General features: G+C 44.5%; 1 protein-coding gene across 1 annotated transcript in view; it reads right to left on the bottom strand.

Annotated features, from left to right (window-relative positions):
* Window positions 1–27,872, bottom strand: part of LOC123760886 (uncharacterized) — a 119,341-nt gene that overhangs the window by 68,712 nt on the left and 22,757 nt on the right. Inside the window, 5 exon segments of the mRNA XM_069329673.1 lie at window positions 1,925–2,031; window positions 4,014–4,539; window positions 15,070–15,215; window positions 21,229–21,329; window positions 23,654–26,360. Coding sequence (XP_069185774.1) covers window positions 1,925–2,031; window positions 4,014–4,539; window positions 15,070–15,215; window positions 21,229–21,329; window positions 23,654–26,360 — 3,587 coding nt within the window.

Below are 27,872 nucleotides of genomic sequence, written 5' to 3'. Positions count from 1 at the left end.
TTCTAATTTACAAAAAGGCCTCCAGATTTCTAGCTCCTGCCATTGCATTGCTCTTCAACAAATCACTTGAACTCCAAACCTTTCCGGATATTCTAAAAAAAAGCAAGAGTAACCCCAGTCCACAAATGTGGTGATCTCACTGATGTCAACAATTACAGACCTATCTCAATTCTGCCAACCTTGTCTAAAATATTTGAAAAGCTAATCTACAAGCAGCTTTACTCATATCTAGCCAAACTCAATATATTTTGCTCTTGCCAATATGATTTCAGACCCAATAAAAGCACTAACGATGCACTGATTAGTATGATTAACTTGATACATACAGCTCTTGATAAAAATGAGTTCCCTGTTGGGTTATTTGTGGACCTACGTAAGGCTTTTGACACTGTCAACCACTAAAACCTTCTGCTTAAATTACATCATTATGGAGTCAGAGATCACTCCCTGCAATACCTTCAGTCTTACCTTACTGACAGGCTCCAGTATGTCTGTGAATAATTCCATTTCTCCTACACTTCCCATAAACATCGGTGTTCTACAGGACAGCATACTTGGCCCTCTCCTCTTTCTCATTTACATTAATGACCTTCCAAATGCCTCCCAACACCTCAAACCAATCTTATTTGCTCATGACACAACTTTCATCTTCTCCAGTCCTGACCCTCTTGCTCTAAATGTCACTGTGAATACTGAACTAAATAAAGTCCATCTTTGCCTAACTGCTAACAAACTCACCCTTAACACTGACAAAATTTTCTATATTTTGTTTGGTAATAAATCCTCAAATGAAATTAATCTATGAATAAACAATATACAAATCAGTAGCAAAGTTGATGGTAAATTCCTTGATGTCCTTATCAATAACAAGCTGAATTTCCTGGGACACATTCTAAACATAGCAAAAAAAAGTTTCTAAAACTGTTGGCATTCTTTCTAAGATCAGATATTATGTACCCCGCCCTGCCCTGGTGACTCTCTATTACTCCCTCATCTATCCTTATCTCAACTATGGTATTTGTGCTTGGGGTTCTACTACCCAAAATCTGAGAGACCAGAGCCCTGGAACAGTGAAAGAGGGACATTGGATCTACCCAAAGCGTGTCCCCAGACACAGAACCTGAGGCGCACAAGGGGACACAGGTGGAAACTGAGTGCCCAAATGAGCCACAGAGATATTAGAAAGAACTTTTTTAGTGTCAGAGTGGTTGACAAATGGAATGCATTAGGAAGTGATGTGGTGGAGGCTGACTCCATACACAGTTTCAAGTGTAGATATGATAGAGCCCGATAGGCTCAGGAATCTGTACACCTGTTGATTGACGGTTGAGAGGCGGGACCAAAGAGCCAGAGCTCAACCCCCGCCAACACAACTAGGCGAGTACAACTAGGTGAGTACAGGTAAAAGCGTAAACCCACAACCGGACATTTGTCCACTAACTACTCTTGTGCTCTGCAACACACTTGTCCACTACCTATGTGTGCTGTGCAACACACTTGTCCACTAACTACTATTGTGCTGTGCAACACACTTGTCCACTAACTACTATTGTGCTGTGCAACACACTTGTCCACTAACTACTATTGTGCTGTGCAACACACTTGTCCACTAACTACTATTGTGCTGTGCAACACACTTGTCCACTAACTACTATTGTGCTGTGCAACACATTTGTCCACTAACTACTCTTGTGCTCTGCAACACACTTGTCCACTACCTATGTGTGCTGTGCAACACACTTGTCCACTACCTATGTGTGCTGTGCAACACATTTGTCCACTAACTACTCTTGTGCTCTACATCACACTTCTCCACTAACTACTCTTGTGCTCTGCATCACACTTCTCCACTAACTAATCTTGTGTTCACTGTCAAACTTCGTTAAGTGTTTTCTTGATTCTTTTCAACACGCTTCCCACTTACCCTCTTTATGATCTATATCAAATGTCTCCACCAGATATGTAATAGTCTCCTGGGCATCGAAGCTGATCTTACGTATCTGACTAGTCATAATGCTGCAGATCACAGACCTGTTAAATCAATGCAAAGTCTAAAATTTTAATACAGTATATATTCTCAACAATAAAGATAATTGGTAGCATTGTTATTATTTGTACTTTTAGAATATATATTTTGACATGAAATTTAACTGAATTTTCCTGGGAACACAACATAAATAATGTTTAAATATATAATAATTAAATAAATAAATTAGTTTATTTAGGTAAAAGTACATACATACAAGATGAGTTACATATAATGTTGGATTTCTAGATAGAGTTAGTACATACTATGCCTAAAGCCACTAATACGCACAGCATTTTGGGCTGTAGCACTAACATAACACTCTAGCATTGACTAATGAAACGCTTCTTTCTCGGCGCCCCTTGGAGGCTCGCCGGAGATGGACTTTATTACCCATTTTTTGTGAGGGCTGTAGAGTTTTTTCTGTCCTGCATCCTTGAAGGTGATGATATTGTTAATTTAAATTTTCTAAGATTGTTCTCAACTTTGTCTATTCTCTGTGGATTGTGAGAGACCATGTTTCACTAACAAAGTTAGGACCAATTCTGTGACCTTGGCTTTAAGAATTAGCCAAAGGATGTCCAATTGTGTGGAAGCATTACTTACTTCTGGTTTTGATAAGTGTTTATAGGTAGGTCTGTTATCTATTATGCTGGTTTGAGGTCTGTTTACTATTTGGTCCACACACAAGGTACAGTGCTGAAATAATCACAGGAGCCAGAGCACACGACCACAGCCTACAGCATCAGCCTCAGAACTGAGAGGTGGATGGCCGACATGAGGGTCTGGGGCTCCCCCCTTTCCCCTCCTGGGAAGGGGGGAGCTGCGCAGAAAACAGCGCGGCGATGTGGGACGTCATACTCATTTGCTCGTTTCTGTTTAGGGAGTTCTATCCACTTGTTTGGCTTTTTGTAGCAATTTTATCCAGATTCGGGGTTTGTTTTGGGACGCTTACGTTTCTGGGTGCCTAACCCGGTCGATACCAGACATAGAATGCTTCTAATCACACACGGGTTTCTATAGACCATTGCTCCTCATGCCTCTGTGAGGGAGGCCAGGTTTTGGCTCGTGGGCCCCGGTAGACCCACAGAACTCCATACATATGACTGATGCCAAAGTCTAACATTAGCATATCAACCTGGATAGCTCCAGGGAGGTGATGGGGCTCTCCCCAGAAATGCACATAAAACCAATACTAAAATCAAAGAACAATACACCAGCAAATGGCAGGACGAACGAAGTCCGAGGATGGCCAGAACTTAACTTGAAACAGAAGGCTTCCCGGACAGACCAGAGCATTACTGGTAGATACTCTCACCATAACATCAACAACAGAACCGACCAGGGAGCCAGTTGTGGGCAGTAGCCGGGCCCCTGGTGGTGGCATTTGGAACTAATGAGTTTCGAGCTAGATTGCACGAATCTTTTGTCCCATGTACGTCATTTGTGGAGTTGAATGACAATTTACAGCTTCATGTTCTGTGAATTCTCCAGTTGCCAGTATAGCTTCACTAACTACTTTCTGGAGGCTTTTTCCAGTGGGGTGGCAGATTGTCGATCTCTCCCTGTGTCTCTGGGGAGGGCCAGGTTCTGGATCTGGTCCCCAGTAGGCCAACTAGAACTGCAACTGATTTGACCTTAATAGTATGGAGCAATCTCAGCGAAATAGCTTCAGGGAGCCACTGGGAGGTTGCCCCAGACACAAAAGAATGTACATATACAGACAAAATGTTATCTGCAGGAAATTACTTTGCCTAATGATCTGGAGTGTAAATGGGTCCTCTCTGAAATCTGGACTGTCTGAAAATGTCAAAGGGAAGATCCCGAGGCCAAATTTGGTCCAATGTTTAGAAGGATCCTTTATAGGGGCGGTCCAGATTTGAGAGATGCCACTGTAAACAGTATTGTACACGGTGTGTTAGTATCCTAAGTGTAGTAGGACACTAACAGTAGAACTGATCATTGAACAGAACAAACTATTACATACCTAATTTTTACTTTGCTGATATTGGTCCAAACAGAAACTTTGTAAACAACAGTTAATTCTTTGGGAATGTTTTTCACTTTACTGGGAGTAATTTTGCTGCCTGTGCATACATCTTCAGTTGATGCTTTACATTTTTCTTCAGATGTGGCCAAGTCTCCTGTATTATACAAGGCTGTGTCTTCTACATCACACATGGCCGAGTCTCCTACATCTCGTGTGGCCGAGTCTCCTGCATCACGTGTGGCCGAGTCTCCTGCATCACGTGTGGCCGAGTCTCCTGCATCACGTGTAACAGTCTCTCCTACATCATGTGTAGCAGTCTCTCCTGCATCACGTGTGGCCGAGTCTCCAGCATCCAGCGTGGCCGAGTCTCCTGCAACCTGTGTAACAGTCTCTCTTGCATCATGTGTAGCAGTCTCTCCTGCATCACATATGGAAGTCTCTCCTGCATCACGTGTGGCAAAGTCGGTTACATTACACATAGCCAAGTCTCCATTTGACTCAAGGTTGGTCTTCTGAACATTCACTGTGAATGATGCATAAATTCAAAATTAATTTATATAAACTTGTTTTAATTATCACAATCTAATAAACCACAAATAATTGAAATAGGTAAATAGCTCTACCTTTCATGTACCTGATACAGAGCACCACTTGGTTTCCAAACCCCTTGGGGACGAGACCCGTCGGTTAACATGTAAGTTTGTAAACGAGAAATAGAGGGAAAAATAAACTAGAAATGTAAAAAGAAATTTTTGACAAATTTACTAAAAAACACTCTAGGGGAAAAAATCGACAGGTTCATGGCATAAATGCGACCGTATTTTGTTTGTACTCACCAATAAGTGAAGTCCTGATCTGCCTTATAAAAGTCATTAACCCTTTAACTTCGCCGCCTCTAAATATGACACCCCCCCCAGTGCGCAGGAAATAAATTCTCTTGAAAAAATTCTTTTGTTTTTTTAACCCTTGCATGGCGCCTGGCTATTTAGCACGTGTCACTCACAGGCGCATACAAAAAACAAAAAAACAAAAAAAACAAAAAAAAAAACCTTCTAAACCTGTTAATTTGTGTTCACTGATCATGGGAAAAATAATAAAAAAATCGTAAGTGGCATATATTGCCCGCTATAGGACAGGGAAGTCTAGCAAAAAAAAAACAGGCGCTGACTCAGCGTGCGTCCCAGACGGTTTGTTGCTCGCCAGCTGTCAGGCCGGAGTGGCCACAAAGAGATAATTACCTAATTATTTCAATGTCTCTGATTTTTCATAGTTTTTTGCTGTAATATTATTCAATAGTGTGTAGTGTGATATATTTATATAATAAAATGAGTGAATCATCGCTGTACTCAAAAATATGGTGTGCATATTGTTGATTCAATTATGTTCATCAAAAGTGAACAAATACTTTGTCAGTTATTACACTATATACACAGGTTATATATAAGTATCTGCAAGTTTTGTTCACCATAACGAACCACTAAGTTGCTATTATGAGTAAAAAAGTAACGAGGAGTGACCGCCACAACCCAGCCAGCCACTCACTCCCTCCCTCCCTCCCTCCCTCCCTCAACACCTCACTCGCCCACATTCTCCTCCCACAATACTGTTTTTGCTTTTATTCACTCTATACAGACGCTATATATAAGTATCTACATTCGTATTCACCATAACGAACCACTAAGTTGGTATGCTGAGTGGCAGTGGCAGCCCGCCACTGGCTGCCACTCCCTCCCTCCCTCACCTCACCTGACTTCCCACCATACTGTTTTTGCTTTTATATACAGACGTTATATATAAGTATTTACACGTTTTGTTCACCATAACTGTACATCTAAGCTTGTATGGTGAGTAAAGGCACAAAGACGTAGCTACTCACACAGTCAGCTGGTGGCGGCCGCCCTCAAGGCCAGACGCACTAATATTTCTCCTCCAACAATACTGTTTCCGGTGTTATTACGCTATATACACACATTATATATAAGTATCTACCTGTTTTATTCACCATACTTGTACAAGTAAACTGGTACGGTGCCCAAAGACCATAGTGGTAACCAGTAAACAACATGATAAGTCGTACAGACGACGCCACCTCCCTCACCAAAATGGCGGCTCCCAACCTACTCCTATTGCTGTTTATACCCTCTATGCACACATTATATACAAGAATCTACATTTGTGTTCACCATAGGGAACCACTAAGCTGGTATGGTGAGTGCAGTCAATAAAAGGTGACCACACACAGTCAGAAGACAATGCCACCACCCTCCCTCCCACAGCATTACTCCTCCCTCCATGGAGCACAGCGCTAAATATCACCACAATCCTGCTATTATCAGAACCCTGGTCAGTTTTATCACAGTCAGGGGTCTTCTGTAATAATATCATCGCTACATAATAGCATGAACAAGTATATTATGGCATTTTTAGGTGATGCTGTGGTCACAAGCTGAACAGAAGTGCTGTGAGCTCATGCTGCATGCATCAGGCTTGGTTGCTCACTCAATACTGAGGCCCCCGACACCTGGGAATTTGACCCACGATTCTTTTTTTTTAAATGGCGTCTGTATCAAGAGCCTTGATGAAGGTGTGGTGAACCCCGTGTATCCGCGGGCCATTTAAATCTTACGTAGTACTCCAAAGCATCATATGATGCGATGCGCAATTTACTGCAAGTCGGTCAGAGCATCATATAATGTGATGCGCAACTTAAGGGTTAAAGTGTCAAAAATCCTTCCCTCAGTATGGGTATGTCAAAAAAAAAAAAATCAAACTTGTATGTACTTTGGCTGCTATGGGGTCCGTAAGTTGGTGCGTGACGTATGCTCCCGGGGCCAGTAGGGCGCCCGGGGCGGGGCGCACGAGTTGCCGCAAATATATTTTTGTTCATTTTTTGCACACAGTTCCAAATACATTTTATCTGTTTTTACGTGCTAATCCTATGTATAATGAACACGTACACTATATTATGGCAGTAAAACATCCGTACTGTCCGAGGACACTGTGTTATGTGCATGACACTTGTGTGCACATATGTTGCACATATTTACCCTATATTATGCTAATTTATGTATATATACAATTTATTTACAGACTATACACTGTCACACACTGTATACATTCACCATCAACACATTCAGAACACCGTGAGTGTGAGCTGTCACACCCAGCCAGCCCTCCCTCACTTCTCCAACATTGTATTCACCAACATTGCTCCTCCCATCATACAGTTATTCACATCAATGTTTCATGTTCATTTATGTATATTTACAACATATGTACACATTATACACTGTCACACACTATATACATTCACTATCAACACACTCAGAACACCACGAGTGTGAGCAGCCACACCCAGCCAGTCTCCCTCACTCCAACATCTTACTCACCAAATTGCTCCTCCCACCATACTGTTATTGCTTTTATTACACTATTTACACATGTAATATATACCTATCTACATGTTTTATTTACCAGAACTATGCAAGTAAGCCGGTACTGTGTCCAAACAGTACAGTGGCCACCATACACTGCATGAGAAATCACACAGCAGACGACGCTACGATTACGACGTCACCTCCCTCACCAAAATAGCTCCTCTCAACATACTCCTGGTGCTGTTATTACACTATACACACACACTGTATATACCCATGTACATATGTGTTCCCCATAGCGAACCACGAAGCTAGTACAGTATGGTGGGCAAAAAAAAAAAAAAGAGTGGCTGCCACACAGTGAAGCTACCTCAATTCTCTCCCTTCCTCCCTCCCTCACCAAAATTCCTCCTTCCACAATACTACGCACGCTAATTATAATTATATTGGGGTAGCTATAGCTTGTTACGTAGGGCGCTAGGAGGAAAAAACTCAATATTTTTTAAGGAAACTTCAGCCTGTGCACATTGTTTTTACGAAACTTATATATTTGCTATTACATAATTACTAGTATTTATTTCTCCCAGCTCGGGTCTGGTCGAATTCGGCTGGTGGTGCCGAAGTTGTTCACTCTAGTCGCCGTACTTAGTACCGGATGTTCGAATCCCGGATAATCGCGTGGTTACAGTACTGTAATGCTGACAGGGCTCTCATTCTTTTAAAAAGCTTGATTCCACATAAAATTAATGCTTTGGTGGAAGATTCAGACCTTGGGTACTGTACTTTGAGTACATTGATTATGATTTAATGTAGACCTTCAGTGTCAGCCTTCAATGCCAACACCAATACTGAAAAGGTTGAAAGGATGTAAGTACTAAGATGCTCTATAGCATTAAGTAGAATGCTCAAACCTTGGTCTTTGTTATAATATTCCTTGTAGTAAATATGTGTATACATTTTTGCCTGCACTAGAATGAGTGCAGCACTGAATATAATGAAAGCACTGTATGTGGCCAGCATACACAGGAAGCTGCCAATTCCATGCCAAACACAAAGGTCCACCTGTGGGTGACCAAGTGTTCTACACCCCCAACGGAAGAACAGGTTGTCAACCATGCACTGTCAAAATTGGATGGAATTAAGAGAGGCCATCCACAAGCTGGTTAACCCTTCCACTGCTCAGGGGTCCTGAGGACATTTACACCCCTGTGTGCAAGAAAAAAAAAATTAAAATTTTTTTTTTCGTCTTCTAAACATGTTAATTTGTGTTCCCTGAGCACGGGAAAAAAAAAATCGTAGGTGACATATTTTGGGCGCAATTGACTGAGGAAGTCTGGCAAAAAGTGGGCGTTGACAGAGCGGTCGTCAGACCCGGTCAGCGTCACCCGCACTGACAGGTGGGAGTTGCCACAAAGATATTATTACCTAATTGTTTCAATGTTTCCAATTGATTTTTTCTTAGCTTTTTTGCAGTAATATTATTCAATAGTGTATTGTAATATATTTATATAATAAAAGTGGTGAATAATCGCTATACTCAAAAGTATGATGTGCATATTAGTGATTCAATTATTATGTTCATAAAACAATAAACAAATAGTTTTGCTGCTATTACACTCTATACACAGGTTATATATAAGTATCTGCATGTTTTGTTCACCATAACGAACCACTAAGATGGTATTGAGAGTCGAAAAGCAACGAGGAGTGACCGCCACACACCAGCCAGCCACTCACTGCCACTCCCTCAACACACGCACTAAACTTTCTTCCCCAACAATACCATTTGTGGTATTATTACACTATATACAGACGTTATATATAAGTATGTATATATTTTGTTCACCACAACTGTACAGCTAAGCTGATGTAGTTCAGGCACTAAGATTTGTCGCTATACACAGATGGCGGCTGGCGGCTCCCTCACTTATTCAAGGTCACACGCACTAAAATTTCTCCCCCATCAATACTGTTTGCAGTGTTTTTACCCTGTATACACATATTATATATAAGTATCTACATGTTGTATGCCCCGTAACTGTACACGTAAGCTTGTAGTGCGCCCAAAGAGCATAGTGGCCACCCTCTAAACAACTAGACAGATCATGCAGATGACGTCACCTCCGTCACCCAAATGGCTCCTCCCAGCATAATCCTTTTGCTGTTATTACACTAATACACACATTATATATACGTATCTACATTTGTGTTCACCATAGAGAACCACTGAGCTGGTACGGTGAATGCAAATAATAACAGGTGGCCACAGTCAGTAAACGATGCTATCTCCCTCCGTCTCTCAGCATCACTCCTCCCACAGCGCTAATTATTACAACAATCCTGCTATTATCACAACCCTGGTTATTTATATCACAGTCAGGGGTCATCTGTAATATTGTCATCGCTAAATAATAACAATTATATATTTATTTTGACATTTTTTGGCGATGTTGTGGTCACAAGCTGAACAGCAATGCTGTTCGCTCATGCTGCGTGCGCCAGCCTTGGTTGCTCCAACAGTACTGTGCCTCTCACACCTGAGAATATTGCCCACGATTTAAAAAAAAAATGGCGTCTGTTTACAAGAGCCCTGAGGAGGCTAATGTGAACCCCGTGTAGCCGCGGGATATTTGAATCGGGTCTGGCACCCTATGGCGTATATATACGCCATGTGCACCTTGGGACATGTTACTCAGGGCGTATATATATGCCATGCGCAGTTTAAGGGTTAAATACACCTCAGCAGTTAACACTTTCGCGCTCTCCGCAAAGGTCACTCAGCCAACCGAATGTGCGCGCTGCGTTTTTATCGCTTAAGCGTAAAAACAAAAATGTGTATACTCTTTTTACTCTTCTGACCTTAGTTCTCATGCTACGTATTTCATTTTGGTACCAACGTGTTCGCAATAAAATTCTCTAGAAGAACATTAGTAAAATAAGTCACGAAACATATAGGGATACCAGCACCAAATAAATAACTACGTAGATGACTCGCCGTGAGCGCCCATCAGCAACAAAATGTTTTTACTCTTGGGATTGTAATCACCTCCACACTTGTTCTACAGCGTTAATTTTGGTATCAGTGGACTCGCAATGAAATTCCCAACACGGTGATATGAATATAAGCGTAGAATAATGATGCAGCCCGCCCGCAAGAGTGTGGGAAGTGGTGAAATTGTTACCCGATATCGGTGACGGGACGACGCACGGCGCTTTGAAAGTTTATACTTATTTCACTCTCATGACATTAATTTTCTATGTACGTCATTCATTTTTATGTCAATGTGTTCGCAATAGAATGTTCTATGTGCCCATAGGTAAAAAATATCAACAAAGCGTAAGTTAGAATAGCGACAAATATAAAACAACGCTGGAACATATCAGTGAGCGTCAAACGCACACGAAATATTTTTACTTTTGTTATGTTTGTCAAGATTATACTTGTTGCACACAGTTATTTTTGGTTGTATATTGATCGGAATAAAATTCCCTAAACAGACATATGCATCTAATACATGATATGGGGGAAGAATTACCAGTATAAACGGCTAAAGTCACCCACCTGCAACCCGTTTGGGACAAAATACCATTTGATCGAAGTTATCCACACCTTTCATGAACTTATTGTACCATGCAGCCTAGTGGTGAGAAAGAGAGCCTCATAGCGCGCAGTTTGAAACAAACCCAAAGTAAATCGGATAAAAATTGAATTTTATACAAATATTTTAAAAGTAGACATAACTTTATGTCCACTATGCGTTTACGTTAGACGAAACCGAACGCGCCGGCGCGTCCAGATAGCGCGAAAGTGTTAACTGCACAAGGAATTAAACCCTAGGAAGTCAGAAGCCAGGCTACTACTAGAGTTCAGAACCAAATGAAATAGACTAACTTGAACCGCCCGGTCGAGACAAAACCTTATTGGGGAACAGTCGGATGAAGCCAGATTGTGGAGCCTTCGGGAAGGCGAATCAGCCTTTCCAAATAAAGATCGAAAGTTCATTCCATGCACCAGCCAAACCCCATGTTTACGAATGAAAAATGGTTTACACACAGCTCACAACTGATGACGTCCGAACACTTCTGGAATAAGTGCTTCACTGACTAATCTTGTTTGAATCACAACACTGTAAATGATTCACCCACGTACTACAAATACAAATAATCACCAACAGAATCTAAACACCTAACATAACCACTGCCTAAATATGCACAAATATGCTAATATATAATAATAATAATATTAATTTATATTTGATAAAACTCCTGTTTTGAATGAACAGCATGATAAAATTGATGAATGCGTCTTTGGGGTTGACTGCTGGATGGAATGGATTTAGTCTGAGAATGGGTTGGCGAATGCTGTGTAGCATGGAGAAAACTCCAGCCAGCCTGCGAACAGTGATGTATACCAGATGGAGAGGCCACTGGCTCTGATCAGCTTATTGATCACTGGAGACAAACTCCCAGCCAAGAGCAAAAATTGTCAACCATGCACTCTGTACAACTGGACAGCATCGAGAGGCGCTATCCACAAGCAGGTTCAATATACCTCATAAGTGAACTGCACAGGGAACTATACCCTAAGAATTCAGGGCTGAAAAAAACAGCGTTGAATGTAATGAAATGCCATTTTCTGAGTGAGCCCCATAAGCTCCCCAGAGCTTACCGGGCTCTGTATGTATGTATTAGACGGTGCCCATCAGTCAATTCAATGGAGTTCTAGCTTTCTGGGGACCACAAGCCAGAACATGGCCTCCTCAGAGAGGTACGAGGAGCAATAGTCTATAGAAGCCCCCAAGTGGTTGAAAGCATTCTGTATCTGTCATCTACTGGGTTAGGCACCCAGAAAGGTAGGTGTCCCAAAACAAACTCCAGCTGGTTAAAAATTGCGACCGAAAGCCAAACTAGCAAGCAGAACTCCTCAAACCAAAAACAAACAAGCATGATGTCATCATCACCGCCGTGCCGCTGTCTGCGTTCTCCACCCTCCCTGGTAGGGGGATGAGGGAGCTCCAGACCCCCCTGCGCTGGCTATCCAACCCCAATTCAGATGCTGAATATTAAAAACGCGAAAAACCACTGACCGGAGGGAGGGAGGGTTGCCAGGGAGTCTCCGGGACTCACCCAGAAAATGGCATTTCATTACATTCAACACTGGTTTTTTGTGGAGAGCCCCTCCGGTTCCCTGTAGTTACCTAACCAAAGACAAGAAAAAGAGGGACTTACCCGGGAGGCGGTCGCCACCTGCTCCTCAACGCGAAGTCGAGACAACTGGCTGCAACCAGTGACCCAAGGCTACACATGCCCGAGAAGAACCTGGAACATTAACAAGGTACCATGCGGCCAGGACCCTGTTCGACCGTCAAAAACCCCGCGCCCGAATGTCAGCCCAGGACATGTTACCAAAAACAGCATCCAAAGCGGCAAACTTGCGGTCGTGGGCACGGGAATAGACCGCAGGCTGGATGGACTCAATAACCTTGCAGATGACCTGGGAGACCCATGCCCTGGAACAAGGAAGAACGTTAACTGGGTCCACCCAAAGTGCGTCCCCAGCCACCGAGGCCGTGGTGTGCAAGTAATGGAGAAGAGCCAAAACTGTACACAAGACATCATGCACCCTTGGCTGAACCAAGCATCAACAACCCAAGGACTCCTCCGGAAAGCAGCAGTTTCTTTCTTCGCCAGAAAAGAAGGAGATGGCTGCAAACGAACAAACCTACCACCAGGACCGAAGGAGCAGAAACCCTTGCCCCAGAGGAGAGCATGAAGCTCCCTGACCCAAACCCCAGAGGCCAATGCCAACGAGAATGTCTTAGAAAAACAATCAGGAACTGATGGTATCACCACAAACCAAGGAGAAGAGAGAAAAGAGGGCACCCAGTCCAACAAGCAGGATGGCTCGGGAGACACATGAACAGGCCGTAGGTGAAACAACGTACAAGAAAGCTTGCAGAACGAAGCAGAAGTGACATCTACCCTGAATGCAAGTTGAAGAGGCTCCACCAGTTCCGCACGAAACGAGGCGACAATATTCGGCATAAGATTATGGTCCTGAAACAACCATGAGAGAAAGGACAAAACAACCCGATCAGAAATCGAAGACAACCTACAAAAAGACAAAAAGTGATGAAAGGACCACCAGGAAACTTCATACTGCTGCGGAGGTGAAACACACAGGTGGGACACCATCAACAAAGCCACCTGATCACCAAACAAGTGGTGAGAAACCCGTGTCAGAAAGACCAGATGCGAAGACCAGAGAAGATCGAACCAGCCATGAACTGGACCGGACCGATCTGCTGAAAGAGGCGGAGCCGCGAAAAGATCCCCGGGTACAGACATTGACCAAACAGCGCCTAAAACTAAGGCTGGGCTGGCCATCAAGGGGCCAATAGATCTACTCTCCCCTGTTAAGTCTCCAACCGAGCCAAAACCTGAAGCAAAAGCTGGACTGGGGGAAAGAGCTACAGGTAACCCCACCTTGATCAATCCTGCCGAAAGGCATCGACCCTGACAGCCTTGCAGTCAGGGTAAGGGCGCCACATATACCGGGAGATGCCTTGACCACGCTGACACGAAGAGGTCCACCGCCGGGCACGTGTACATCTGGCAGTGCCATTTGAAGAAGTCAGCATCAACCATCCATTCCGTGGACAGTGGAATGAACTGGGACAGGCTATCCACCAGGACGGACACCTCCCAGATATGAACCACCTGAAGAGCCAAACTCAGAGAATCCAGCCAACAAATCACCCGAAGTGCCCAGCTCTAAAGAGCCAAGGACCGCATCAAACCCATTGGAACTTCTGGACTTCTGATTCAGACAATGAACCACCAGGGAACAGTGCGAATGGAGCCGGATCGTCGATCCGCGAGTGACACGAACCCCCTGAAGCAAATGCCACACCGGCGCGAACTCCCGTACCATGCTGTGAGCCCAAAGAAGATGCTGGCGATGCAGCAACTAACACAAGGCCCCCCGGAGGCCGAACCCAGTGATCGCAAGAGAGAGGCAGAAGTAGGGAATAACAATGAAACCAGAACAGATACTGAAGCCAAAACCGACCCAGAAGGTAAACCAGCACGGCGAAGTTCAGACTCCCGCACAACTGCTCGAGCAACTGCCGAATGTCCTGGGGACCCCCCTTACCTCACCCAGAAACAGCTGAAGGTGGGACTGCAGTCGCATCAATGCCTCCAGAGGGAGAGACATGGAAGCAGTCCGAGAGTCCCACACAAGACCCAGCCAGGGCCAAACCTGGGATGGAACCAGATGGGACTTCTGCCAGTTTACCAGGAACCCAAACCCAGTGAGCTAGGAAAGAACCATACTCCAGTGAGCAGACAAACAGACTGGCTGGAAGCCCATGAAAGCCAGTCGTCGAGGTAGGCCAGGACCCAAAAGCCCTAGCAGACACAGACGGGTCACCACAACCCAGGAAAGACGCATGAATACGTCTTGGTTTCTGGTAGGTTTTCCCTAGTACGATTAATCTAGGCTTTTGGTAGGTGACAGCTGGATTTTGGAGGCCTAGTGTGTTGGGCTAAGGATTGGTGGTCCTAGAGTTAAGCATAAGGAGCTACTGAGGGCTACCTCCCATAAATATAAGGTGAAAGTACAAATAGTAAACTTTGAAGTAGTTTGTAATTAATAATGAGAGTCATCTCACCTGCATCATGAGCTTGAGGTAGAAGGTAGGAAGGAGGTGCTGCCTCTACTCCCCAAACTATTCTCACAGCAAAGCCAGTCACTTGACCACTTCCCGAGTGGTGCACACTTCCTCCCACTCTCTCTCTAAGTTGTGTGGAGCCATCTCTGTGAGATACAACGGTACATTTGATGTACTACTATACTGTATTCTGGAAACCTCCACACTATAGTGTGTCATACACAAAGTAAAAGGTATAATAATACAAATTAAATAATTAAATATTTGTGTATGTGTGTATGTTTTAAATGTGCCCAGATAAATGTTCATTGGTGTGAGCACATTGTGTTAAAGTGGGGCCATTTCTTGACTAGCAAATGTACAGATTTTCAAAGTTTTCACGTTGGTAATGTATGTTCTACCAGGGTCCCACTGTACATACTATTATTCCACTTGTACTTGTCTCCGGATCTCCTTGTACACTACAATGTATAGGGTAATTGTAAAACCACAATCCAACAAATTCTCTGTTTGCAAATGATATTTTTTTTATTCAACATCTAAAACCATCTTTTACTATATTATTCACCATCTTTTCTGTGGGCTGAAGCATCCCCATCACATGAAGTGAGAAATGTGGTAGTGATGATGTACATTTGTATGTACCTATAACAGTGCATCCTCACTAATAAACCCAACCCAGCCTCCTGTTTTGATAGTGCTTTTTGTAACTACAGTACTCGCCTAATTGTACTCATCTAATTGTGCTTGTGGAGGTTGAGCTTTGTCTCTCTGGTTCCGCCTCTCAACTGTCAATCAACTGGTGTACAGATTTCTGAGCCTATTGGGCTCTATCATATCTACACTTGAAACTGTGTATGGAGTCAGCCTCCACCACATCACTTCCTAATGCATTCCATTTATTAACTACTCTGACACTGAAAAAATTCTTTCTAACGTCTCTGTGGCTCATCTGGGTACTAAGTTTCCACCTGTGTCCCCTTGTTCGTGTCCCACCCGTGCTGAAGAGTTTGTCTTTGTCCACCCTGTCAATTCGCCTGAGAATTTTGTAGGTGGTTATCATGTCTCCCCTTACTCTTCTGTTTTTTGTCAGATTTTTGGCAATTTGTGCATAAAAGTTGTTATTATATATCTTGTCATGGGTCCCAGGAAAGCCAGTTGTAAGGTTCAAATCGCATGTGAGGATGACAATAGAGGAAAAACAAGAGATCATTCAGAAGCATGAAAATGGTACTCGTGTTGTTGAACTAGCTAGGCATTACAACAAAACCACGTCAACGATATGCACTGTACTTGCCAAAAAAAAGGACATTATGAGTGCTAAAGTGGCAAAAGGCGCATCAACAAATCACGAAACAAAGACCACAAATACTTGAAGATGTGGAAAAGTTGTTATTAATTTGGATACACAACAAGGAGTTAAGCTCACAAGCGGGACACCTTTAACGAAGCCACCCGATCACCATGTAAGTGGTGATAAACCCGCGTCAAAAAGACCAGATGCGAAGAGTGGAGGAGTAGACTGAACCGGCCAAGTACCAGACCAGTCCAATCCGCTGAAAGAGGCAGAGCCGCGGAAAACGCCCCGGGTTCAGACACCGAGCAAGCAGCGCCTAAAACCAAGGGGCCACCAGGATGACTCTCCCCTGGTAAGTCTCCAACTGAGCAAGGACCTGAAGCAACAGTTGACTGGGAGGGAAGAGATACAGGTAACCCCACCTCGACCAGTCCTGCCAAAAGGCATCGGGACTGCAACGGCTCTGCAGTCGGAGAAGGGTGCCACATATCGGGAGACACCAAGCCCACGACGACGTGAAGAGGTCCACCTCTGGGAGCCCATACATCCAGCAGAACCAACCAAAGGAGTCTGCTTCAACTGTCCATTCCATGTACAGGGAAATGAACCAGGACAGGCTGTCTGACAGGACATTGGAAACTCCCCGGATATGAACTGCACGGAGAGCCAAACCTCGAGAATCCAACAGACGAGTTACTCGAAGCAACTAGCCCCAAACAGCAAACGACTGAAGAAAACCCCCTCGATTCAGACAATGAACCACCTGAGAGCAGTCTGAATGGAGCCAGATCATCGAACCCCAAGTGACCCGAACCCTCCGAAGTGACAGCCAAACAGCTGCGAACTCCCGCACTGTGCTGTGAGCTCAATGGAAGGATGGACCCCACTGCCCCTGGCCAGCCTTGTGAGCACTGGTCACAAAACCCAAGCCGAAAGACGACGCATCCGTGAACACATCGAGCGAGGGCTCGGGGAGGCGCCAAGGCACCGAACCCCGAAAACCCCGAAGAGGAAGCCAGTGGTGCCGCAACTGATGCAAGGCCCATGTTGCCAAACCCAGCAATCGCGAGAGAGGTGGAAGGTGCGTCCACAAAGGAACCAGAAGAGACACCAAAGCCAAATCCAACACGGCGAAGTTCAGAGTACCAGACCAGTCCAACACAACTGCTCGAGTAATCAGTAGAGTGACCCCGGACCCCCCCCCAGAGACAGCTGAAGGCGGGACTGCAGCTGCAGCAACACCTCTGGAGGGAGAGACCAGGAAGTGGGCCAAGAGTCCCACACAAGGCTCAGCCAGATGAAAACCTAGGACGGAAATAGATGGGACTTCCTCCAGTTCACCAGAACCCGAACCCAGCAAGCTGGGAAAGAATTACACCCCTAGCGAGCAGACAAGCAGACCGGCTGGGAGCCCACACCAACCAGTCGTCGAGGCAGGTCAGAACCCCGAACCCCCCTAGCAGATGCAGACGGGTCACCCGACCCGGGTAAGATGTGTGAACACACAAGGTGCCAGATTCAAGTCAAACGGAATGCAACAAAAGCAGTAAGCTTGCCGCTCCACCATGAAACCTAACGAGTCCCTGAACCCCGAATGAATGGGAACGTGCCAATACGCGTCCCGAAAGTCGAGATATACCATCGAAGCACACGGCTCCAATAGGAGCCAAACCTGAGACAGAGTGGTCATCCAAAAGTTGGGGCAAGGAATCCAGGGGTTCAGACAGGACAAGTCCAGAATGAACTGCAGATCCACACAGTTCTGTTTCGGCACTGGAAACAGGTGGGAAACCCACCTGAGGGACGGGGTTGTTTCGACCATGCCTAAGAGTAGGTGCTACTCTGAGATGACCCAACGGAGCGCAGGGAAAGAAGCTCGGCCGGAGGAGACAACTCAAAGGTCGGAGGAGGTAAGCACTGAAAGCCTCCCAAACCTCTGCAGTGGAAATCCAAGAGCAAGAAAACCTCCAGAAGGACAAATCCAAGGAACCCCAAAGGCACCCAGAAACAAACCTGGGGAAGGGGAGCCCCACCCAATGCAAACTCAAAAGGGAAGGAAGGAGGGGCCTAAAACCCCTCCCCTGCCTAAAAAGCCCCTGTGCAGAGGGCCCAAGGGCCCAAGTGGTAACAAACGGAACTCAAGAGCTCCCTATGGACTCTGCTCCCCCCCCCCTCCTGAGCCCTGGGAAGTTATCGACAAAGGGCCAAGGGAAGAACCCTCATCCACGCCCACCACCCCAGAAGGTAAGGCAAAGTCCAGGAGATAGGCTTCAAAGAAGGGAGTCTGACGAGACAACTCTGAAGAAATTGCAGGAGAGAGAGGCTCAACCACCACCGTGCCTGCATCGGAAGGGGCAGCCCCCAAGCCATCAGAGCCTCACCCTGAAATAAACTCTGCCCCCAACTCCGAAACCTCCAAAGAATTGGGAACTGGAAGTAGGGGGGGGGGGGGGGAGGAGCAGGATGAACCACGCCCACCTGGAAATGAAAATGAGGCGCAATGCAGACTGAACCAAGGCCGAAACGAGCAACGCCTCCAAATCCGAGTCCCTAAAACCTAAGAGGGACAACTCCGGGGCATCCACCCGGACATCCAACTTGGCCCATTGCAATAAAGAAAACCAATAAAACCAATCATGCAACGAGGCCGCTGCCTGATTCCTGAGATCATCAGAAAAAGAATGAGTAAATTGGAGCACAATTACGGAACAAGTCCTGCAAGACTCCGGGTCGTAGGTGTCCCCAACCCAACAGGCAGCATGATGACGGAGGCAGTATGGAAGATCGTCTTCCAGAGGCAGGAGGTGACAAACAATCTTCCAATTCACACAAGGTAAGAGTGAGCTCGGAAGAAGTATCCATGGTACAACCGAGGGGTTTTCCAAGGCCTGCAGGGTAAATAAGTCCCACAGGAAGCCCAGGCACTGGAGCCATCTAAGCTGGTAAACGCTATCGATGCAGGCAATTCGACCGCAAGTAGCAGCCGTGAAACCTCAGGGGGCAACAGAGGACTACCACTACAACTTAGGCTAAGCCTAATAAGGAGCTAAGCAGACTGCCACAACAGGCAGAAATGCCAGAATAAAAACAAGAAAAAAAAAAACGAAACCTCACAACTAACAAACAAGCAGCTGGAGAGAAACATCGGCCACCACATGATAGTAAATGCAGGTTGTGCTAGCTGCAGTGCACCCCACCAGCCAACAAAATCCCCCTACCCGGCGCAAGGCGGAAAGCCTAAGACCCCCGGCCTACCCCAAGGGTGAGGACAACTGAAAGCGAGGAAGCCCTCTAACGGCGAGTGATTCCCGAACACCCCAGGGAAGATAACCCTGACCACGCAAGAGCAGTACTCACGGAGCACCTAGGGAAGATGTCCCTAGACGCATGCAGTTCTGGTACCCTGAACTCCAAGCCAGCACACACTGCAAGTGTAGGAACAGCCGTCATGGCAAAAATCAAGAAAGGAAATTGAGGCCTGAGACCAGGTCCGACTACCAAGCACATTAGTCGAGGCTAATTGGATTAAGTGTTGCTTGTTTGTTTTCTTTCTGGGGGAGTTCTTTTGCTATTTTGAGGATGTAGTTCTCAATTTTCAACCAGACAGTGGTCTGTTTTGATTCACCTACCTTTCTGGGGTGCCTTTCTTGGTTGATGGCAAGTATGACATACTTTAAATGTAAAGTGCTCACAGGCCATGGCCTCCCTGCACCTCTCTGAAGGGGTAAGGTTCTAGCTCTGGTCCCCGGTAGGCAACAAGAACTGTGACTGATAACCCCAAATAGGATAGCACTATATCAGTGAGATAGCTTCAGGGAGCTGACAAGGCTCTGCACAGAAATACATAATAAGTCGATTTTGTCATATATTTTTTAATACAGTGGAACTTCAAATGACGAGCGACTCCAGTTACGAGCATTTCGAGTAACGAGCGAGCCACTCACAGAAAATTTGTCTCGATTGACGAGCTTTCGCTCGATTAACGAGCAAACCACATGGTGCTTCCTAACGTTCCCGCTGGTTCTCGGATGCCTCTGACGACAGTGTTGTTGTTTTGCAAGGCGAGTGCTTCACATCACGAGCTTGGTGCCGGAACAGATTAAATTCGGTAATCGAGGCACCACTGTACAGTGCTTCCTCAGTCTAACGAACCCCGCTCTATCGAATTCCCAGAAGAGCCGAACAAATTGAATTCTGTACCAAATGTTCAGTGGAACATACATATGTTTGATTAAGCGAGGAATGTTCGTCTAAGCGGTCACCGAGGCCAAGCATCGGAACTGGCTGTCATCAACTATGATTTGCCAGAGTGTAAACAGTTATATAGTGTTTTATTATCCTTACCCATTGTGTCTAGGGAGAAATGGTGATAAAAATGGTGATAAAATGGTGTCAGGGGGGCATTGGTGAGAGAGTTGTTGTGAGGAGGCAAGTGGTGTCAATGGTTAGGGTTTTTTATTAGGGGGCAGGTGTGGTGTAAGTTACATATTCTCATGGGAGGCAGGTTGTCAGCCAGGCAGCTGACAACCAGCTGAAATGGTGATAAAATGGTGTCAGGGGGGCATTGGTGAGAGAGTTGTTGCCAGGAGGCAAGTGGTGTCAGTAGTTAGGGTTCATGGTCCCCAGTAGGCCTAAGAACTCCACTCACATGACTGATGCCAAATTCTAATATATTCCCATCAGCCTGGATAACTACGGGGAGCCGAAGAGACTCCCCAAAAAAATATTTTGCAAACTATTATAAAATCACAAGGTTAGTATCTTGAAACAATGCATATGTTTGAACTGTGAAAACCAATTACTAATAGAACAGAATCTAAAAAAATGGACAAATTCACATAAGCACTGTTGCATTGACTCACCTATACATGAGAGTGAAGCAGACCTCACAGGAGGCATTGATGTACTCCAATACAGCACACAACTCTGAGTCACAACCTAGTGTATGTCTTGGGCCACACACCTGAAAAGAGGCTCTATCTTGTTAGATGATCACATAGCACTTTATTAATCCCAACATTCCAATTTATACAAAAAGAATCGAGAAAAATATAAATGCTTCAAATGCTTCACAGCATTTTTGCTTTAATCAAGGAAAATGTAAATGAAATGAGAGTACTGAAATTTGTAATGTTGTAGTCGACACTGTCTTGCACTGCAATTTGCCCAAGACAATATTATTAGTAGCACAATGCCAACAGTATGCAAAAATCTATTAAAAACTAAACAAATATCTCAATTTGGACATAAATTCTTTGTGCAATGATTTATCAAAACCATTAAAATCATGTACCAGTAATAATAAAAAATATATTCCTGGTCGCGCGGGCCGCCCTGCCTCAGTTTACTACAGCCACCAACTTAGTGACGATCATGCCTATAAGAAATTCAGTTTTTGTGGTGATTTTTTGCTTTATGAACATGAAACTATTATATATCACGCCATGGGTCCCAAGAAAGTCAGTGGTAAGGTTCAACATATGAAATCCCATGTAAGGATGACCATAGAGCAAAAACAAGAGATCATTCGTAAATATGAAGATGGTGTGCGGGTTGTTGAACTAGCTAGGCAGTACAACAAATCTCAGTCAACGATATCCACCATACTTGCTAAGAAAAAGGACATTATGAGTGCTAAAGTGGCAAAAGGTGTATCAATAATCACGAAACATAGAACACAAACACTTGAGGATGTTGAACAGTTATTATTAATTTGTATACACAGCAAAGAGTTAGTGGGTGATAGAGTTTCAGAGGCCATCATTTGTGAAAAGGTAAGAAAATTGCATGAAGATCTTACTAAGAAAACACCTGGAATGAGTGATGCAGAAGCGAAAGAGTTCAAGGCGAGCAGGGAATGGTTTGAGAAATTTAGAAAAAGAAGTGGCATTCATAGTGTTGTGAGGCATGAGGAGGGTGCCAGCTCAGACAAACCAGTGGCTGAAAGATTTATTGGCGAATTTAAAGATTTTGGGCAGAGTGAGGCATACCTACCACAACAAGTGTTTATTTGTGATGAGACAGGGCTATTCTGGAAAAGATTACCGAAGAAACATACATTACCAAGAAGAAGTCATTGCCTGGACACAGGCCTATGAAAGGCAACTACCTCGCGCCCACATCAGAAGGGGCAGTCCCCAAGGCCACACGAGCCTCATCCCAATCTAAACCACCCCGACTCTGAAACCCTCAGACATTTAGGAGCCGAAATCCGGGGATGAGTAGCAGGACAAACCATGCCACCTGGGAAGAAAGCCGGGGCACAGATGGAACCAATGTCAAAGCGACCAATGCTCCAAAGTCCTGGGGGGGGGGGTGTCGTTGGTGGGGAAGGGAAGAGATAAGCCTAACACTTGACCCAGTTAACCAGATGTTTCTTTATTTAATTCTGGATGTACATCATATATATTTTTGCTTGCAGATTTTGTTTAGTAATATTATTAGGATAATAAAAAGTTATAAAATACTTGTTTCATGAATGCTTTATTAGATGGAGATTCTCCAGGCTGTATCTGGCTGGCTAGCAGTCTACTGAGCCATTTTCCAGAAGGGTCTTGGGGGGGGGGGGGGGGGGGGAGGCAGAAAGTGAGGGTGTGGGGGTAGAGGTTCAGTGAGAGTGAGGGAGGGGCTGAAAGGGGTAGGCGGCCTGCTTGCCATGTGAGGACCCTCTGATGCCATGACAAACCCAATACCGACCTTCGGTAATATCGACAGCCAGACCGTTATACGAGGCTCTAAATACCCTTCTCCCAAACCGGTCATTATTACCGGCAGATAGGTATAAAAGAGGCTGTTAAATTGAGTGGATAATGTATCAGTTCAGATAGCTTCAGGAGAGCCGACGGGGCTCCCCACAGAAAAGAGGTTACTCATCCATCTTGCGCTCAGACATACCGAGCCGAGCCTGGCAAACTAGTAGTGTCTAGGGAGGGTCCGGTGCTAAGACTTAGGGAATGTTAAGTAATTATCAGGTGAAAATGCTTAGCCAGTGTGACAATAGAGCCCTTGGAGGGAATATGAGGAGCAGCAGCTGGGATATGAGGGTGGGGTGAAGGAGCAGTGCCCAACCACTTGCACCATCGGAGATCGAACACCGACCCTGTAATATACAAGGTTGTTGCTGTACTGACCAGTCCAAGTGGCCGGACATAAAAACATTGGGAGGTTACCAAGGTGGCTTTGCTCAGAAAACATTCCCAACTCCTACCATCATTAGTGAAATTACTACTGATCTGTGTGCCTATTATTGTTCTCTCCAAGAATGAGTTTGCAACAATGTTTACCTACCTGGGGCAAGTCTGTTGGGGCTTCAGTGTTGTCAGTGCTGAATGATGTCTTGGCTTCCTTTCTACATTTCTTAATTTGCTTTTGTTTATTGACTACCAGACTATTGTTATGACACTGTCTTATGGGGCTCTTGTCATTCTTTTTAGTTTTGGGTTTACATTTAGTTTTCTCTGCAGACATGACTTTTACATTTTTCTGGTTCATTGTTCTGTGGCCTCCCTCTCCAAATAATTGCTTTTCTTCATTGTAGGTCTTCTTCCCTTTTTTCATTCCTACCGAATCCCTTTTTTTATCTATGTTGTCTTCAGCTTTCCTCTTCTTTGGAAAGAAATTACTCTTTTTTGATGACATGCGTACATTTGCGTTCTTTCTTCGATCTGAATTGATTCTTTGATCTGAATTGAAGTCATCTACTAAATCAATCGTAGAGTCTTGTAAATTCTTACATTTTAAACTTTGTTGCAATACTAAAGTGCCTTTCTGAGTTGTCTCAGTTAAAATGTATTTATCTGTTACATCAATTTCTTCATTCACAAGATTATAACTTGTGGATTTTCTCTTTGATATATTTTTTAAATTACTGTCACTTGTGGTGGGTAAAGAAGTCTTGTTCAGTGTTTCCGTGGCACCGTTTTTGTTGACGTCTTCCATTCTCTCTAGAGCAAGAATGCCACATGCTCCATCTGGTTTATTTTCTGCTTCAGATAAGTTAATTACCATGTTTTTAAGCTCCAAAGAATTTTTAGATTTTTCCCAAGGAATATTTGTAGGAAAACTGGGTTTCTTAAAACGTTGGCAAGGAAATGCAGAATGATCCCCCATCTTTCGATTCAATTTAACTACACTATCTTTTTCTATTTTACTTGATTTGATTTCTGCACTATCAGTAATCTGTAAAGAATTGGGGAACTTTACAAATTTACGAGTAATTTTCTTATTGGGACTATGCGTTTTAAAATCATGATTTTCTTGTACAAATTTTGGTTTAAACACCAGCTTCTTTAATATAGAAGAGTTACCAGATTTGAAGGAAGATGCTTCTGTTCCTGTGTACTTATGCTCTACAGCAGACAACTTCTGAGGTCCACAAAGAGACTGAAGACGAGCAGGAGGTACATAGTCTTTCCTTCCTTTGGTGATAGCAGAACCTTCGGTACAACCAGAGGAATAGTCTTGTCCATATCTGCTAAAATCTTTCACTTTAACTTTATCTTGGTTGATACCTTTAGGAGTAGAGGTGATGTTCTTCCTGTTTAAAGGGTAGCCAACTATTGGCGATTCGGAAATCTTTTTAAAAGGAACCTTGAACATAGGTTTTCCTGAAGGTGGACAAAGATTGTTGTGTTGACCATCATGTGTGTTACCTGTACTCCTGTTATTGCAGCTTGAGGAAATTTTCTTTATAGCTGTTTCACTTGTGATCTCCATACTGTGGTCTTGTTCATTTATTTGAATGCAATTGGATGCTTTGTCATCTGATTTGTACTTGGACAGGGTTCTGTCATTACTATTTATATCATATATATGTGGGCATTTGTCAAAATTGGGTCGAAAATCTTTGATTTTAGTATTTCTATTATCCTCACTGATAGGTATCAAGCATAAACTACTAGAGGGCTCATTTACTTGGCTTTTTAGTTTTTTGGGGGGACATTCATCATCAGTTACACAACTAACATCACAACCAGCATCTAAAACTGTTACTGGAACCACTGTCAATTTCTCGACATTATCAGTGTGTTGTACATATTCTACACCTTTGCCATCAGTCTTACTATCTAACAAAAATTCACTCTCTTCATCTGCATTATTTACTCTCACAATATTTAATTCTGGGAGAACATGATCAGCCAAGCTTGAGCCACGGGTTGTAGGGGCAGAAATACGGTCTCCACATATATCACTATCACACTTTGCATCTAATTCGCTCTCTCTCTTCTTTGCTATATCTCTATTCTCATTTTCCGAAGAATCTTTTATATCGACTTCTGGTACCACAATTGAGTTCATAAGACTTTCTGGAGCAGAGTGAACCAAGATATCAGTGTCACTTATAGGACTTGAGCCTAAAATTGGTGAAAGGGAGAGATCAAACAGAGGAACTTCAAATGCATTTTCATTTGTATTTTTCTTATAAATATTGTGCATATTACTAATTTCACTGTGAGAAATATTGGGGTACTCTTGAAGCTGTTGAACCAACATCAAATTATCTTTAGGTGTTGCTTCAAAGCCAATAACATCTTGATTATCATCTTCACTGTAAGAAACTCTATGGATTATCCTTGGCATCATTTTTTTCTTCACATATTTTGAAAAATCATGAAATTTAAACCTGGGAGTTTGTAAGTGCCTGTGATCCTGGTCGTCATGTGTTTCAAACAAATTTTCAGTTCTTGCTTCTTGTCCATTGGTAACGTGTTCTTCTGCATCATTTCTCGATAAGTTTTGCAATGGAAAGTTGGATTTTAAAGTGTCGCTGATCTTATCCACAAGCAATGGCCCAGTTTCTGACAGTGGCCCAGCTTCTGACAATGGACCAGCTTCTGACAATGGACCAGCTTCTGACAATGGAATGTGACCAAAAGTCATTGAAACATCTAATGATGTAGTGGAGATATCAGCATGTCCATGTCCATTTACATTACTCTCCCTTCTAGTAATGTTCTCAGTATTTATCTCCTTATCACCATCTGTAACATACCACCTAAAAAAAAAAAAAAAAAAAAAAAAAAAAAAAAAAAAAAAAGTGTTAAATGTAATGAAATGCCATTTTCTGGGTGAGACCCACAGGCTCCCCGGAGCTATATATGTATATATAGCTTATGTGTATACATTAGACCATGGCAACAGTCCAATTGATGGAGTTCTAAGTCGAACGGGGACCATGAGCCAGAACCTGGCCCCCCCACAGAGAGACATGAGGAGCAATGTCTCCCATGTGGGGGGCGTCTATAGGTGAGCTGGGAAGGAATCCGGTGAGCTGGGAGAGAACCAAATCCCTGGCGAGCAGATACGTGGACTGGCTGGAAGCCCAGACCAGCCAGTTGTCGAGGTAGGCCAGAACCCGATTCCCTAACAGAAGCAAATGGGGTAACCACGACCTGGGTAAGGCGTGTGAGCACGCAAAGTGCCAGATTCAAACCAAATGGAAGGCAATGAAAATGTTAAGTCTGATGCCCCATGACAAAACTGAGCCAGTCTCTGAACCCCGCATGAATCGGGACCTGCCAATACAGGTTCCAGAGGTCTAGACCTAGGACAGAGTGGTCATTAAAAAGGAGGTGCAAAAGACCCTGGGGTTCAGATGGGACAAGTCCAGAATGAACTGCAGGTCCGCACAGCACAGTCCGGTTACTGAACTGGAAACAAAACGAGAAACCCACTTGAGGGATGCCGTCATTTCGACCATGCCCAAGTGAACCCACTCCAGGATTACCCAACAGAGTGAAGGGGAAGAGTCCCCCTTTCACTCTGTTGGGTGAACCCCCTTCCTCTCTCCCCAGGAGGGAGAAGGGGGAGCCCCCAGTCCTCTCACGCCGGCTATCTACCCATCAGTTCTGAGGCTGGATGTCAAAACACGCAAAAAAACACCGACCGGAGGGAGGGAGGGTTGCCGGGGAGCCTCTGGGTCTCACCCAGAAAATGGCGTTTCATTACATTCAACGCTGGTTTTCTAGGGAGAGCCCCGTCGGCTCCCCAGAGCTAACTACCCACAGAGGAAGGTCAAAGGGACGGAACCAGGAGGCAGTCACCACCCACTCCTCAACGGAAGCGAGACAACCGGCTGCAAACGCCAACCCAAGGCGACACAGCCCCGAAAGGGCCCGGGAACAACACGAGACAATGAGCAGCTAGGCCCCTGTACGAACGCCAAAAGATCCGTGCCCGAAGGACAACAAGGACACGCTGCCCAGACGGCAGCAAGAGCAGCGAAGCCACAAATGCCACGGGCATGGGGAAAGGCCCCGAGGACGAGCCATCCCCCCAAAGCCCCGGCCACACCAGAAAACCGGGGCAGCCACGAAAATACCAAGGAAGGGAGCCCACTGGCAGACTCTTACAACATGGCTGGAGGAACAGGCTCGAATGCACCTGTCACTACCCCAGAAGGTGAATTCCCCGAGACTGCCCGAGTCTCAAAACTATCGAACCCCGCCCCGACCCCAAACCCACAGACGGTAAGGAACCGGATGGAGGTAGGAAGGGGGGATCTGGT

Source organism: Procambarus clarkii, chromosome 3 (assembly GCF_040958095.1).
Source record: "Procambarus clarkii isolate CNS0578487 chromosome 3, FALCON_Pclarkii_2.0, whole genome shotgun sequence".
Classification (NCBI taxonomy): domain Eukaryota; kingdom Metazoa; phylum Arthropoda; class Malacostraca; order Decapoda; family Cambaridae; genus Procambarus; species Procambarus clarkii.
This window is presented reverse-complemented; position numbering and strand designations above follow the sequence as displayed.